Raw genomic sequence first — 16,477 nt, 5'->3', positions numbered from 1 at the left:
ATAAAGCTGTCCCAACAGCAGAGCTTTCTTTTCAGCACCATGGAGTGAATCCTTACCACTGCTACACCTGGCCTTGCCTGGCAGCGAAACAGTTCATTCAGCCTCATTTACTGCCTTTAAAAAAACATTGCTGATATGGCTGACTTGCTTAAACAAATGTGTTTTTTACTGACAATGTACAAACTATGGCATAAGGGGACGACGAGCGGATAAGAGGCAATCCGTAATTTCGATTAAGACATTAATGAGCGAGCTAGGATGGACATAGTCAATATAACTATTTGTTCAGCACTTTTGAAATGTACAGCGACAGAATTCAGAACATGGGCCGTTCTTACAGTATTCTCCCTGTACACCAAGTCAGAACTGTAGGATAAATAAAGGGGGCATATAAGCAGACAAAGAAAGCTCTTACAATATTTGATTATGACATTTCTCTAAAACAGGCTATAGGCTACATGTGTACCACTAAGTCAGAACAGTTATGAGGGTGAAAGGGACCAAATTATTAGGGTGAGGCATATGGGCTACTAACAGCTTACTACACAACATACACTTAGTATTACTTTCTTAGCTACAGCATACATATCTCCCTGGCATATTACATCATTTATGTAGCAGCATACAATACATTGTTGGACTCACTGTCACGATCGTCATGGAGAGACCAAGGCGCAGCGTTGCAGGTGAACATATTTATATTTATTTCAAGATGACACGATCAAAACAACGAACGAAACGTGAAGTCCTTCGATACACACAAACCAAAAGGAACAAGAAACCACAACACAAAGTGAAAAGACCGATAGTTAAATATGGCTCCCAATCAGAGACAACCAGCTGACACTTGTTGCCTCTGATTGGGAGTCACTCAGGCCAACATAGATATACAAAACATAGACTTACACACCCTGGCTCAACATAACATAGTCCCCAGAGCCAGGGCGTGACAGTACCCCCCAAAGGCGCGGACTCCGGCCGCGCAAACAACTCACAACAGGGGAGGGACCGGGTGGGCACTCCGCCTCGGCGGCGGATCCGGCTCCGGACATGACCCAGGCACGGGTTGTGCTGGACTGACGACGCACACCCCTGGCTTGATGCGTGGAGGAGGAACGGGCCGGACCGGGCTGACGAGCGCACCCCTGACTTGGTGCGGGGAGCAGGAATGAGCCGGACCGGGCTGACGACGCGCACCACTGACCTGGTGCGGGGAGCTTGGATGGGCCGGACTGGGCTGGCGACGCGCACCACAGACTTGGTGCGGAGAGCAGGAACGGGCCGGACAGGGCTGACGAAACGCACCATAGACTTGGTGCGGAGAGCAGGAACGGGCCGTGCCGGACTGACGACGCACACCACTGGCTTGGTGCGGGAAGCTTGGATGGGCCGGACTGGGCTGGCGACGCGCACCACAGACTTGGTGCGGAGAGCAGGAATGGACCGGGCTGGCGACGCGCACCACCGACTTGGTACGGAGAGCAGGAACGGGCCGGACAGGACTGACGACGCGCACCACAGGCTCGGTGCGAGAGGCAGGAACAGGCCGAACCGTACTGGGGACACACGCCACTGGGGGGGCAGTCTCGCGTGTATTTCCTCTCCTCTGTGACCAGTGGCCCCCTTAACCTGGCGGCCTCCTCTGCACACCCGCTGGACCGCTCCATCGCGGCCTCCGGCTGCCCCGTCGTCCACGTCGTGAGCCCCCCCCTAAAACATTTCTGGGGTTCTCTCCTCCCCGTGGACCAGGCCTCCCTAGCTCTCGCCAGACTCTCGATCCATTGCTTCATAGACCAGCCTCTCTCCTCTTCACTTAGCGTGGCCCAGCCGAAACTCCTACTCCCCTGATCCAAGGTCCTTCCTCTCTCCTCTTCACGCTGCTTGGTCCTGTCTTGGTGGTTTCTTCTGTCACGATCGTCATGGAGAGACCAAGGCGCAGCGTTGCAGGTGAACATATTTATATTTATTTCAAGATGACACGATCAAAACAACGAACGAAACGTGAAGTCCTTCGATACACACAAACCAAAAGGAACAAGAAACCACAACACAAAGTGAAAAGACCGATAGTTAAATATGGCTCCCAATCAGAGACAACCAGCTGACACTCGTTGCCTCTGATTGGGAGTCACTCAGGCCAACATAGATATACAAAACATAGACTTACAGTGGGGAAAAAAAGTATTTAGTCAGCCACCAATTGTGCAAGTTCTCCCACTTAAAAAGATGAGAGAGGCCTGTAATTTTCATCATAGGTACACGTCAACTATGACAGACAAAATGAGAAAAAGATATCCAGAAAATCACATTGTAGGATTTTTAATGAATTTATTTGCAAATTATGTTGGAAAATAAGTATTTGGTCAATAACAAAAGTTTCTCAATACTTTGTTATATACCCTTTGTTGGCAATGACACGGGTCAAACGTTTTCTGTAAGTCTTCACAAGGTTTTCACACACTGTTGCTGGTATTTTGGCCCATTCCTCCATGCAGATCTCCTCTAGAGCAGTGATGTTTTGGGGCTGTCGCTGGGCAACACAGACTTTCAACTCCCTCCAAAGATTTTCAATGGGGTTGAGATCTGGAGACTGGCTAGGCCACTCCAGGACCTTGAAATGCTTCTTACGAAGCCACTACTTCGTTGCCCGGGTGGTGTGTTTGGGATTATTGTCATGCTGAAAGACCCAGCCACGTTTCATCTTCAATGCCCTTGCTGATGGAAGGAGGTTTTCACTCAAAATCTCACGATACAAGGCCCCATTCATTCTTTCCTTTACATGGATCAGTCGTCCTGGTCCCTTTGAAGAAAAACAGCCCCAAAGCATGATGTTTCCACCCCCATGCTTCACAGTAGGTATGGTGTTCTTTGGATGCAACTCAGCATTCTTTGTCCTCCAAACACGACGAGTTGAGTTTTTACCAAAAAGTTATATTTTGGTTTCATCTGACCATATGACATTCTCCCAATCCTCTTCTGGATCATCCAAATGCACTCTAGCAAACTTCAGACGGGCCTGGACATGTACTGGCTTAAGCAGGGGGACACGTCTGGCACTGCAGGATTTCAGTCCCTGGCGGCGTAGTGTGTTACTGATGGTAGGCTTTGTTACTTTGGTCCCAGCTCTCTGCAGGTCATTCACTAGGTCCCCCCGTGTGGTTCTGGGATTTTTGCTCACCGTTCTTGTGATCATTTTGACCCCACGGGGTGAGATCTTGCGTGGAGCCCCAGATCGAGGAGATTATCAGTGGTCTCGTATGTCTTTCATTTCCTAATAATTGCTCCCACAGTTGATTTCTTCAAACCAAGCTGCTTACCTATTGCAGATTCAGTCTTCCCAGCCTGGTGCAGGTCTACAATTTTGTTTCTGGTGTCCTTTGACAGCTCTTTGGTCTTGGCCATAGTGGAGTTTGGAGTGTGACTGTTTGAGGTTGTGGACAGGTGTCTTTTATACTGATAACAAGTTCATACAGGTGCCATTAATACAGGTAACGAGTGGAGGACAGAGGAGCCTCTTAAAGAAGAAGTTACAGGTCTGTGAGAGCCAGAAATCTTGCTTGTTTATAGGTGACCAAATACTTATTTTCCACCATAATTTGCAAATAAATTCATAAAAAATCCTACAATGTGATTTTCTGGATTTTTTTCCTTCAATTTGTCTGTCATAGTTGACATGTACCTATGATGAAAATTACAGGTCTCTCTCATCTTTTTACGTGGGAGAACTTGCACAATTGGTGGCTGACTAAATACTTTTTTCCCCCACTGTACACACCCTGGCTCAACATAACATAGTCCCCAGAGCCAGGGCGTGACACTCACCTTGTTGTGCTGTTCTCACTTGAACAGGAAGGTGGCGCGGCGGTCCTTCTTGTGGCAAATTTTGTCATCAAACTTTGTCATCAAAGTCTGGGAACTCGGGAAAAAACTCGGAAAAAGTCGAATGATGACGTCAGTGATCTTCAGGTCGGAGCTCTAGAAAGACGCCTGAGTTCCCTACTTGCAATTCCGAGTTGGATGACCGTTCAAAACGTATTTTCCCAGTCAGAGTTCCCAGTTGTCTTGAACTCACTGTCTGCGATTTCCCAGTTCCGAGTTTCCAGTTGTTTAGAGCGTGGCAGAAGTCATGCTGGATTGACAGCATGGCCAATGTTGAATGTTTATCCTTTTAAGCTTGGAAAAGAGACCCTTAAACCCAGACTTGGACCACACACCCACTCCACTGAATAGCAGGCTAGTGATTGCTTTGCAATGCTTGCAGTTAGCCACTGATTCCTTGCAAACCACTCATTGTTGAATTTTCGATTTCCAACTTGTGTAATGTTTATGTCCAATGGCCGATGAGCACCGATACGTTCTATCTACATTTTATCTTCATAATTTCTCTTCGTATGACAAGGATTGAAAACGATTTGCCAGTAGATTGTCGACTTGATTCATGATGATGACTGCTAGCTTGCTAGCTAATATTTTGAAAGTATGATGTTGACATGAGTAGATATAACGTGATTTGATGTCATTTTATCTGTGGCCAATGACCTTGAGCCTTCTTGGGCTTGAATTTTCAAGCTCTCCCCATATATTTTGCGGTGACATAGTGTCCCCATGAGTGACAGAACACTGAGCCAATCACGGCGCAACTAGAGAACATTACCAACCCCTACGCTCCGTATTTTCCGCTGGCTGCCCCACCACCACAGAAAGCACTGAGCTAGGCTGAAACACCTGCGTTTTGGAGCTGCATTACTCAAGAAAGCAAAAAAGAGTCCATGTTTGTATGCGGCTTTATTAACTCAATGATTTTTTTTTTATTGTTTGCATACTGATATGTGACACGTATTAATGCCAAAATAACATGCAAAACAGGCAACAAGCAAAACAGGTGGGGCTCCGTTTGACTTTGAATGTGAATTTGCGCCACCTGAGCTCAGCCAATCAGAAAACCGGGCCAGCCCATCTTGGTAGGGGGGCCGGCCGTTGCCCACTGGTTAGCCAAATGCTCAATATGGATGATGATAATAACAGAGAAATGGTGCAAAAGTCATTTTTTAAAAACAGGCCCATGGCAAATGCCAGAAGTGCCGGACCATCTTTTATTGGGGTGGGCTGGTCCCCAAAAAACTAAAACATTTATACATACAGTACCAGTCAAAAGTTTGGACACATCTACTCATTCAAGGGTTTTTCTGAATTTTTTACTATTTTCTACATTGTAGAATAATAGTGAAGACATCAAAACTATGAAATAACACATATGGAATCATGTAGTAACCAAAAAAGTGTTAAACAAATCAAAATATATTTTATATTTGAGATTCTTCAAAATAGCCACCTTTGACTTGATGACAGCTTTGCACACTCTTGGCATTCTCTCAACCAGCTTCGTGCGGTAGTCACCTAGAATGCATTTCAATCAACAGATGTGCCTTGTTAAAAGTTAATTTGTGGAATTTGTGGAATTTCTTTCCTTCTTAATGCGTTTGAGCCAATCAGTTGTGTTGTGACAAGGTAGGGTTGGTATACAGAAGATAGCCCAATTTGGTAAAACACCAAGTCCATATTATGGCTAGAACAGCTCAAATAAGCAAAGAGAAATGACAGTCCATCATTACATTAAGACATGAAGGTCAGTCAATCCGGAAAATGTCAAGAACTTTAAAATTTTCTCCAAGTGCGGTTGCAAAAACCATCAAGCGTATGATGAAACTGGCTCTCATGAGGACCACCACAGGAAAGGAAGACCCAGAGTTACCTCTGCTGCAGAGGATAAGTTCATTAGAGTTAACTGCACCTCAGATTGCAGCCCAAATAAATGCTTCACATAGTGCAAGTAACAGACAAATCTCAACATCAACTGTTCAGAGGAGACTGCGTGAATCAGGCCTTCATGGTCAAATTGCTGCAAATAAACCACTACTAAAGGACACCAATAAGAAGAGACTTGCTTGGGCCAAGAAACATGAGCAATGGGTATTAGACAGGTGGAAATCTGTCCTTTGGTCTGATGAGTCCAAATTTGAGATTTTTGGTTCCAACCGCCGTGTCTTTGTGAGACGCAGAATAGGTGAATGGATGATCTCCGCATGTGTGGTTCCCATTGTGAAGCATGGAGTGTGGGAGTGCTTTGCTGGTGACACTGTCAGTGATTTATTTAGAATTCAAGGCACACTTAACCAGCATGGCTACCACAGCATTCTGCAACGATAGGCCATCCCATCTGGTTTGCGCTTAGTCATTTTTTTTTCAACAGGACAATGACCCAAAACACACCTCCAGGCTGTGTAAGGGCTGTTTGATGGAGTGCTGCATCAGATGACCTGGCCTCCACAATTACCCGACCTCAACCCAATTGAGATTGTTTGGGATGAGTTGGACCGCAGAGTGATAGGAAAAGCAGCCAACAAGTGCTCAGCATATGTGGGAACTACTTCAAGACTGTTGGAAAAGCACCTCATGAAGCTTGTTGAGAGAATGCCAAGAGTGTGCAAAGCTGTCATCAAGGCAAAGGGTGGCTACTTTGAAGAATCTGAAATATAAAACATATTTTGATTTGTTTAACACTTTTTGGTTACTACATGATTCCATATGTGTTATTTCATAGTTTTGATGTCTTCACTATTATTTTACAATGTAGAAAATAGTAAAAATTTAAAAAAAAACTTGAATGAGTAGGTGTGTCCAAACTTTTGACTGGCACTGTATGTATAAATGTTTTAGTTTTTTGGGGACCAGCCCACCCCAATAAAAGATGGTCCGGCCCTTCTGGCATTTGCCAGAATTGCCAGAAGGCCAATCCGCCTGTGAACCGTCGTTAGAATGTTCATTGAGATATTTAGATAAGTCAGATCTACTTCAAATGAGTTCGTATCGACTACGATAATCTGTAATATGATTTCCCAGGCCATTTATATCCTCTCATCTCTCTCTTTCTCTCTCCCTCTTTCCCACCCCTTTCTCCCTCTCTTCTGCCCCTCTCTCTCTTGGTCTCCCCCCCCCCCTCCATCTCTCCCAGGTTCTCTATTGATCCCCAGTCAGACCCAGAGGCTCTGTTCCGTATCACCCCGGACAGCGGCCTCATCACCACGGCCATGGAGCTGGACCGCGAGCGCGAACAATGGCACAACATCACCGTCATCGCCACGCAGAGAGGTCAGAGGACACAACTATGTAATCATTTAGAGCGAGGAGTTTTTCCTGACCACTTGATCTGACCAGGATAAACTCTGGACTAGCTATAGCCTGCCTTTTCACCCTAGTCATTACACCTATAAACCCTCAGAAAATGAAGCCGTAGAGAGTTGAAGTACAATACACTCCACTAAGCAGCTTTACTTTATATGTCTTGATGGCTTATATTAGCTACACAGTACCAGTGGTACCAGCAGTAGCAGGACTGAAGTGCTCCAATGCTTTATTCATGGTGATAGTAGTAGGGCTTATAGCAATGTTAGTACCGGGTGTGAAATTAGGTGGAATCAATGGAGGGCCACCACCTTAGGATGGGAGACAGCAGATCGTAATAAAACTACCTTTTCCACCAGCTAAGACAAATCCCAAATTAACATTTTACATTTTAGTCATTTAGCAGACACTCTTATCCAGAGCGACTTACAGTTAGTGAATACATATATTTCTTTTTTATATACTGGCCCCCCGTGGGAATCGAACCCACAACCCTGGCATTGCAAACGCCATGCTCTATCAACTGAGCTACATCCCTGCCGGCCATTCCCTCCCCTACCCTGGACGACGCTGGGCCAATTGTGCGCCACCCATGAGTCTCCCGGTCGCGGCCGGCTGCGACAGAGCCTGGATTCGAACCAGGATCTCTAGTGGCACAGTTAGCACTGCGATGCAGTGCCTTAGACCACTGCGCCACTCAGGATTCTCAACCTCAACCTTAACCCCTTAAAGTCATATCAGTTAGTGGTAACACAGTAGTACCAACAGTAGTGGTTAGTGTGGTTACAGTGCTAGTCTTTATTTAGGCAGCGCCACTGGCCAGCGTGGCAGTGGGTCTTCAGTAGTGGTAATGCTGCTGCCAGAGTTGAATAATGAGCTCCATAGTGTAACCAGACCGTTGGAGGCAGTATCAGTATTGCTAACTGTCTCTTCTCTCAGTGGCCAGAGGCAGCCACTCTCCTCTGCTCTCACTGCCTGCCACTACACTGGGAGCTCATTGCCTGCAATGTGGAGCTATGGCTTCCATCCATAACATGGTGTTACTGCTCAGAGTGTGTGAACACAGTCCAAAGAGACTGTATGGTTAGCTGCCCAAAATGGGTGATGGTTCATTCCAAACATGGGGTGTGTGTGTATGTGTGTGAATGCAGTGTGGACTCTGTCCCAATCCATTTAAACTGTGCCCTGATGTAACTGCTTTGCATGCATGTTAGATCTCCTTACATGCATATTGTCATTGTTTGATGCTGGAGCTTTGAAAATACCGTTTGATGTGGAAAGAGAGGAATAGAGGCCCTAATTCCAATGCTAATTCCTAAAATATAGCAATAACCCCCAGATTCAGCCAGATTTATAAAACATCACATGACAAATGCTATATTTACTTTAGATTCGAACCAGGCTAGATCACGAGGACACACTAGCGGATTGAGCAGCAGAGTTGAGATGTGTTGGCCCCTCTGCGGTCATGGAATGCTCTCTGTAGTGACACAGATGTCCCTGGTTCCTCTCCCCCAGACAACCCCAGCCAGGTGTCCAGAGTGGTGGTTGCCATAGAGACGCTGGACCTGAATGACAACGCGCCCGAGCTGGACAGAAAATACACAACAGCCATGTGTGACTCATCAGCCACCGGACAGGTCATTCAGAGAGAGAGAGAGTGTGTGTGTGTGTCTGTGTGTGTCTGTGTGTGTGCTGGCGTGCGTGCGTGTGTAAAAACTCTTTGAATGTTCTTGTCGATTCCTTCGATCGTTTTGTCCATGCTTCTCTTCCTTCTTTCTGCCTCTATTTCTGTCTTGCTTTTTCCACGTTGCCATGTTGTCTCTATTCCAATTATTTGTTGTCTTTGTCCATCTGTTCATTCTATCTGTGTTTGTGTTTATTCCCTCTTTTGTGTGCCTGTGTCTTTGTTGTTCTGTCTCACGATCTGTGAATCTACATCCCTGTTAGTGAGCATTTCTCCTTTGCCAAGATAATCCATTCACCTGACAGGTGTGGCATATCAAGAAGCTGATTAAACAGCATGATCATTACACAGGTGCACCTTGTGCTGGGGACAATAAAAGGACACTCTAAAATGTGCAGTTTTGTCACACAACATAATGCCACAGATGTCTCAAGTTTTGAGGGAGCGTGCAATTGGCATGCTGACTGCAGGAATGTCCAGCAGCGCTGTTCATTTATCTACCATAAGCTGCCTCCAACGTCGTTTTAGAGAATTTGGCAGTACATCCGACCGGCCTCACAACCACAGACCACGTGTATGGCGTTGTGTGGGCGAACGGTTTGCTGATGTCAACGTTGTGAACAGAGTGCCCCATGGTGGCGGTGGGGTTATGGTATGAGCAGACATAAGCTACGGACAACAAACACAATTGCATTTTATCGATGTCAATTTGAATGCACGGAGATACCGTGACGAGATCCTGAGGCCCATTGTTGTGCCATTCATCCATCGCCATCACATCATGTTTCAGCATGATAATGCACAGCCCCATGTCGCAAGGATCTGTACACAATTCCTGGGACCTGAAAATGTCCCAGTTCTTCCATGGCCTGCATACTCACCAGACATGTCACCCATTAAGCATGGCAAATGGAGGTCACACCAGATACTGACTGGTTTTCTGATCCACACCCCTACCTTTGTTTAAGGTATCTGTGACCAACAGATGCATATCTGTATTCCCAATCATGTGAAATACATAGATTAGGGCCTGATTTATTTATTTCAATTGACTGATTTCCTGATATGAACTGTAACTCAGTAAAATCTTTGAAATTGTTGCATTTATATTTTTGTTCAGTATATAATGGATCTGAAAATAAAACATTTTTACAAGGCCATTAAAACAGAAAATAAAGTTGTATAATGTAGAAACCCTTTCAAAGTGAGAGCCCTAGCTACTGCATAACTCAGAAACTTCCTAACGTCTTATTCCTGGTCTGAATCACTGCACTAGCACTCTAAAGTCCATTAAAGAGGTATGTTGTATTGCCTGTTCGCCACAGGCAGTATTTTAAGAGAGTCCCAATGGTTTAAACTGAGATAATATTCACTAGATCTAATAAGATCATTTATTTTTTAAGTGCATCTCTACAGTCGGAACCCAGGCTTAGTAGATTGTATACTGAAAGCCAACCCATTCATTCCCTACTCTGTTAAGGCTAGATATACTTTAATTACTTCCTACTTGGTATTAGAGGTTTTATCTAGCAGTCTGTTTGTTTTGATTAGGTAAATGCTGAACTCTTGCACAGGGATGTGGGCGGTAGTTAACGGAATGCGTTGTTACAAAGTACTCTTTCTCTATCTCTATTATTTTCTCATATCCCCCTCCTGTCTCTTCTACCTCTCTGCTGCGATCTATCTCTTTTCTCTTTCTCTTGTCTGTGTCTCTCTCTCCCCTCCTCTCCTCCCTCACCCTCCCCCATCCTCCCTCACCCTCCCCCATCCTCCCTCACCCTCCCAATCGTTCCTCCTCTGTGTCTGGCCTCACACTCTCTCTTATCTCTTCCGTTCAGGTGGTGCAGGTGTTGCGTGCGATTGATAGAGATGAGGGAGGGAATGACAGCGCTGTCTATTTCAGCATCCCTCCAGAGTCCAGCGTCGCCCTCAACTTCAGCATCAGGGACAGTGGAGGTGTGTATAGTCTCTCTCTTTCTCTACGTTTCTCTCACACACACACACACACGTCCCGTCTCGCTCCCCCTCTCTCTGTCTGGCCCCCTCTCTCTCACACACACTCCTCGCTCCCCTCTTCTCTCTCTGTCTCGACCTATCTCTTCTACCATCCATCTCACAGCCTCCGTGCCTCCATCGTTTACATCTTTTATCCTCCTCCCCTTTTGTTTCCCCTGTTGTTTACCTTTGCCTCTACTGTACATCCATCTTTTCCAAGTGCTTTTGGACACATCCTCTGAGGGAAGCTGTGGGAATAACATTATATAGTAGAAATTTCATTCAGTTAAATTCAGTTGAGTTTCTTGTGGGTTTTTTCCCCTCTCATGTTGTTTTTCCCTGTCTCGCTCTCTTCCTCCAGGCCCCACCGCCACCCTGTTGCTCCTGTCGCCCCTGCAGCCCCTCTCCCGCTCCTACTCCTCCTCCCTCACGCTGCACGTCCCCCTGGTACTGAGGGACGGGACATCTGGCCTGACCTCCACCGGGACGGTCACCGTGTCCGTCTGCCCCTGCCTGAGAGGAGGGGCCCGGGCTGGGGAGAAGGAGAGGCAGGAGAGGCAGACGGAGGGAGACTGGGAGTGGGAGAGAGAGACGGTGTGTGTCCCCCAGCAGTCCACCTCTCCGTCCCCTGGGCTCAGCACCGCCGCCCTGCTGGCCATCCTGGCCTGTGTTGCCACTCTGCTGGGTAAATATACTCAAACCTAGTTTCAGAGACCCAGATCCACAGGGTGTGCACTGCAGGCTTTCGTTACAGCGCACTAGCACACCTGATCCAACCAATCAAGACTTGATGATTAGTTGGTTAGTTATACTTCTGGGAAACACAAGCCTAACTTAGATCAGATTGGATTGGAATTTTACTGGGAATGACCTGCTGAATGCCTAGGTCGGCCCAGTCCCAATGTGACTGGGGTAGTACAGTACACAGTGTATCTCTGTCTGACTGGCTGTGGCTCCAAGTCAATGACAGATTTTAGCATGCAGGGCAGAGATATGCTATACCAACACTCTAATCTGCCCCTTCTGTGTTTGTTTACTCTCTCTCCCTCCCCACCTCCCACCCCCAGCGGTCAGTGCCCTGTCCCTGTCCCTGCGCCGTCAGAAGCGGGACTCTCTGTCTCCCCTGGAGGAGGACGATGTGAGGGAGAACATCATCACCTATGACGACGAGGGTGGGGGTGAGGCCGACACAGCCGCCTTCGACATCGCAGCGCTCCAGAGCGCCCCCCACAGCTCACGCAGGGTATACCGCACCCTGGACAGCAGGAACATGTGAGTGTGTGTGTGTTTAATTGAAAGCTGTACTGTGAAGAAACACAGGCAGACAAAACTCCAGTCCTCAATAGTTCTCAGGAGTCTCTCTAAGACGTATTGATCCACTTAGATCATTGATTGCCTCAAAACTAATCAGCCTCTTATCTAAAAATAAACAGGAAAACTATGACACTTTATTATACACTTTGTTGAGCACCACTAACTTCCACTTCCCCTCAAACATGATCCATTGTGCTGAGTGAGATATGTCTATGTTATGTTAACCCTCAATGGTATTTTCTCCTGTATAAAACTGCTGTAACATGCTATAACATGTCGTCTAGCCTTGTCACACCCTATCTTCTGTCCCCCAGACGCTACTCCCAGCACGTCCAGGACAAGGCCCGGGATTACAGCTGGGCCCAGAACCCAGCCCTGGACCCGGCCTACTCCGGCCCTGGAGGGCCAATGTACGGCCGCCTCTGCTACAGCAGCCACACCCTTCCTGTTCTCCGACGTACTCCAGGGGGCCAGTTTGAGCCGGGCCTGGCTGAGCTGGCCTACCGCTTCCCTGGGGGCCAGCCGGACCACTCGTTGGTCATCCAGAATCAGGGGACAATGGTGGGGGCCCTGGAGCCAGGGGCTGTGTACATAGGCCCAGCTGAAATGAGCAGCAGAGAGAGCAGAGACAGAACAGGCCCACAGAGCGGGGTTAGCACCTCAGATGAAGGGACACCGCGGACCAATGACAGCCAGGAGAGAGGCGGAGGGGGAGGAGCTATGAGCAACTGTACAGAGAACAGCAGTGAGCAGCAGAGCCATAGTCAGGACTCAGTTGACTGGGTAAGAGACAGACACTGTATATCACAATCAGTGAATAAATGAATGAACAAACAAATGAATGGGTTATCATTTGGTGTGGTTATTTCACTGCTGATTGAACAGGATTCTGAGGGGAGATTATGATGAATATGTATGCTTTTTTAATGTTTTGATTTAAGAAGCTTTCTGTCTTTCCTTTTTTAACGTTTTCTCTTGATTTTCTCCTCCCTCTTCATCCCCCCCTCACAGTGCACTGTTAGCTCTTTCTAGTCCTCAATTAACCTCTGCTGCTTCTCTTACCTTCTCAACTCTGTTTCTTTTTCACTGTCTGTCTATTCTTCTTCTGTCTCTCTGCCTTTTGCTTTCTTCACGACGTCTCCTTTCTCTCCCTCATCTTCCTTATCTCCCTGTTTCTTTCATTTGGCCTTTTACTTACTCTCCGGCTTTCTGCTTTAATTATTTCCCCAATTCATCTCTCCATTCGTTCCCTTACAATTCTTTCTCCTCTCAACCGCAATATCACATCTTTGTTATCCTTCATCTTCTACTTCCACTTAACAGCGCCGTTCCCTTGCCCTGCCCCTGTCCCGGACTGACCCTCCTCCTCCCCGTTCCCTGCAGGTCCAGTCTGAGACCCTCCCCCGGGAGAGGGAGCACAGCCTGGTCCTGACCCGCTCTGGCTCCGTAGTTGGCCAGGGACACGGTGGTGCCTGGGTGTGTGACTCGGCCACCCTGCCAATGGCGGGCCGCAGAGCCTCCCGTGCAGGCCTCTCCCCCAAACGCACCGGCACCGGCTCAGCTGAAGGAGGTTCCTCTGGTGGTAGAGGTAGAGGCCCTGGGGCAAACAGCCCAGACAGCCAGTCTCAGCAGTCAGCCGCCCGCAACTACACCAGTGTCCTGCAGGGGGAGGCAGTGGGACAGAGGCAGGACTACCCTGGGAGCCTGGGGAGGGGAGGGCTGGAGATTGGCAGCAACTTTGTGGTGGCCAGGCCGGACAGGGAGGGCGGAAGGATATCTCTGACTGGGACTTCTTGCGGGAGGATGTACCCAGAAGGGTTCATGGCTGACTGGCGGGACAGGGTGGGTATTGGGGCATATATTTTAGGAAGGAGGGATATGACCCCCCAGATGCTGCCCTTCCCAGGGCAAGCCAGGGGCGCATACGGGGGCATCATGGGCTACGGGGCAGGGTGGGTCCCAGGGATGGAGGCAGGGAGAGGGGGTCCAGTACCAGGTGGTCACTCCTTGGCCCTCAGGGTTGGTGAGTTCCTCCGCCTTCGTCTGGCTCAGGTCACCTTTGACCCCTCGCAGCCTCCCTATGATTCAGTGCAGGTGTACGGGCTGGAGGGCACAGGGTCGCGTGCAGGCTCCCTCAGCTCGCTGGAGAGTGAGGGAGAGAAGGATGCAGAGAAGGAAGAGTGGCGAGGAGGACTGGAGGAGTGGGGTCCGCAATTTCAGGAGCTAGCCAAGCTGTTCCGAGATAGAGAGAAAGAAAAAAAAGAGGAGAAGGAGAAGGATGGGGAGGGAGAGGTCGAGAACAACAAAAAAGAGGCTGAAAAAGAGGAGGGGCAGAAAGAGGGGCAGTCTAGAGATGAGGAGAAAGACAGAGAGGGAGAAGAAAAAAAGCAGAGAGAATGAGGGAAGGGTGGAAGAATGATTAAAAGGCAAGCAGAGTTAGAATAATGGGAAGAGAAGTTAAAGGAGAGAGAGATGAAGAGGGAGAGTAATAAAAAGAGACAGATAAAAATGAGCCCAGGGAAGCAAGGGCAGGGGAGGGAGTGATTGATGTAATTTAAAGCAATAAGTGGTGAAAGGCTGATATGTGTGAGCACAGATACTGAGACAATGTGCATGATGTTTCTCCACAAAGCAGCAACAATTTGTTAAGTGGTCTGGGCAAAGAAAAACAACCTAAACATCCAAGACAGGATTTTCATTCAGCTCTACACCTATAGAATTAGAAAGAGGAGAGTGAGATAATTTGTTTATTTGTTTGTGTGTGTGCGGGATGGGGGTGTGTATGTGAGAGAGAGAGAAAGAGAGAAATTGGAAACAAATGATTTTTGGATGATGTGCAAGCAAGACAATACATTAATCAAGTGAGTATGGAAAACTAGGGTACCATACAGAGGAGAAAGTGATATAAGATGAACAAGACAGAGGGAAAGAGAAGAAAGACAAAGGAAAGAGAGAGGAAGAGAGATGATTGTACAGAAACTGTTGCATTTATTCCATCCGCAGAGGTAGAAAAGTGAATAATTCAACTCACTACTTCATTCCAAATGAAAACTATGAATCATTTAAATCCTCGAAAAAGTCGTATCACCGGAAAATACACATTGTGAGAAAAACTAAATGTAGGGATACAACAGTGCTGTTGTGTTTACAAACACAGGCTAGACATTTTTTAACATTGTTAAGCTTGTTTTTTTTGTGAAGCTTGCATTCAATTGCCACACTCTGTTGCACAGAACAAGCTTCCATTCCCCCTGTAACAAGGGGATTTATGGCTGAATTAAGAGGACATTGTCAATCCTGTTACGGTCAACCCTGTTACTTTATTTGGCACTTAATAAGCACTTACTATAGTCATTTTTTTATTTAACCTCTTGAGATGGGAAAACATGTTTTTTATTAAAAAGAAGAAATGCTCAAATTAGGTGAAATCAAAATCAATATTTTGACCAAGTTACACTTCTCAAAAGGCACCGAATTGATGGAACGACCCACACATACTAAAGACTAATTAGTGTTATCAGGCATTGATTGGATAGTAAATCACTAAAGCAAAAGTATTAACAAGATGCATTGAATCTACGTATGATGAAATATAAATCTCTTCTAAATCTATTATTTTACTGTATGTAGGGAGGAGAGGAGAGACATTTGACAATTTTTTATGCAAAACCTCCATCTATTCAATCAACATGTCTTGACGACCAAGTCTGCATGATTTGAGAACAATCTCAACCAACCGCCAACCTATTCACACTCTGAAAACTCGTAACTGTCCAATCCATAACTTCCATTTATCAGTGAAGAGTGTCAGAATGAAAACCAGCAGACCCAGCGAACAGAAACGACTGGGGCCCGTAAAGGTCAAAGGTTAGAGGTCAGTTTAAAAATGAGCTGGGTTTTCAGCTGGAATGCACTTTTATACTGTGTGGCATTCAATACTAGACCATGAATAATGTCAGATAACGTTTTTTTGTTTTTTTAAAGAAGATGTCTATGGAAAATAACTACTGTTCTATTGTATGTACATGCATTTGTAAATATCAGTGAATACCATTGTTAAAAGTAAAGATCATTGTCAAAAAAGTAAAGTGGAAAAAAACTGTCACGTTCAAACAGAGCACTGTTGGGACTACTTAGACCTAGATTAATATTTAAACCAGACTGGACTTGACTTAACTGACCTGAACTAAACTGTCACCATGTACTTTACATTAGGACAGACCAGAATATTGTGTGCTAAACACACATTCTTGTGGAAAAGCCAAGTATTCAAATACCTTTTTGCTATTTCTTTAACCT

The 16,477-nt window shown here is 46.5% G+C and overlaps 1 protein-coding gene across 3 annotated transcripts in view; it reads left to right on the top strand.

Annotated features, from left to right (window-relative positions):
* LOC121581119 (cadherin-2B) overlaps positions 1–15,548 on the top strand; it is a 143,895-nt gene extending 128,347 nt beyond the window's left edge. Inside the window, exons 8-14 of one of the 3 annotated variants that reach the window (XM_045224688.1) lie at positions 7,013–7,149; positions 8,701–8,822; positions 10,708–10,825; positions 11,226–11,549; positions 11,932–12,136; positions 12,463–12,961; positions 13,562–15,548. In XM_045224688.1, coding sequence (XP_045080623.1) covers positions 7,013–7,149; positions 8,701–8,822; positions 10,708–10,825; positions 11,226–11,549; positions 11,932–12,136; positions 12,463–12,961; positions 13,562–14,578 — 2,422 coding nt within the window. In that variant the 3' untranslated portion in view covers positions 14,579–15,548. Of the gene's footprint in view, positions 1–7,012; positions 7,150–8,700; positions 8,823–10,707; positions 10,826–11,225; positions 11,550–11,931; positions 12,137–12,462; positions 12,962–13,189; positions 13,494–13,561 lie in introns of those variants that run through there. The other 2 variants (XM_045224689.1, XM_045224690.1) reach the window with 2 other exon arrangements.
* Positions 15,549–16,477: the final 929 nt, after the last annotated feature.

This window comes from Coregonus clupeaformis, chromosome 14 (genome assembly GCF_020615455.1).
Source record: "Coregonus clupeaformis isolate EN_2021a chromosome 14, ASM2061545v1, whole genome shotgun sequence".
Lineage (NCBI taxonomy): Eukaryota > Metazoa > Chordata > Actinopteri > Salmoniformes > Salmonidae > Coregonus > Coregonus clupeaformis.
The sequence above is the reverse complement of the archived record's forward strand: the minus strand, read 5'-3'. Positions and strand labels throughout refer to the sequence as shown.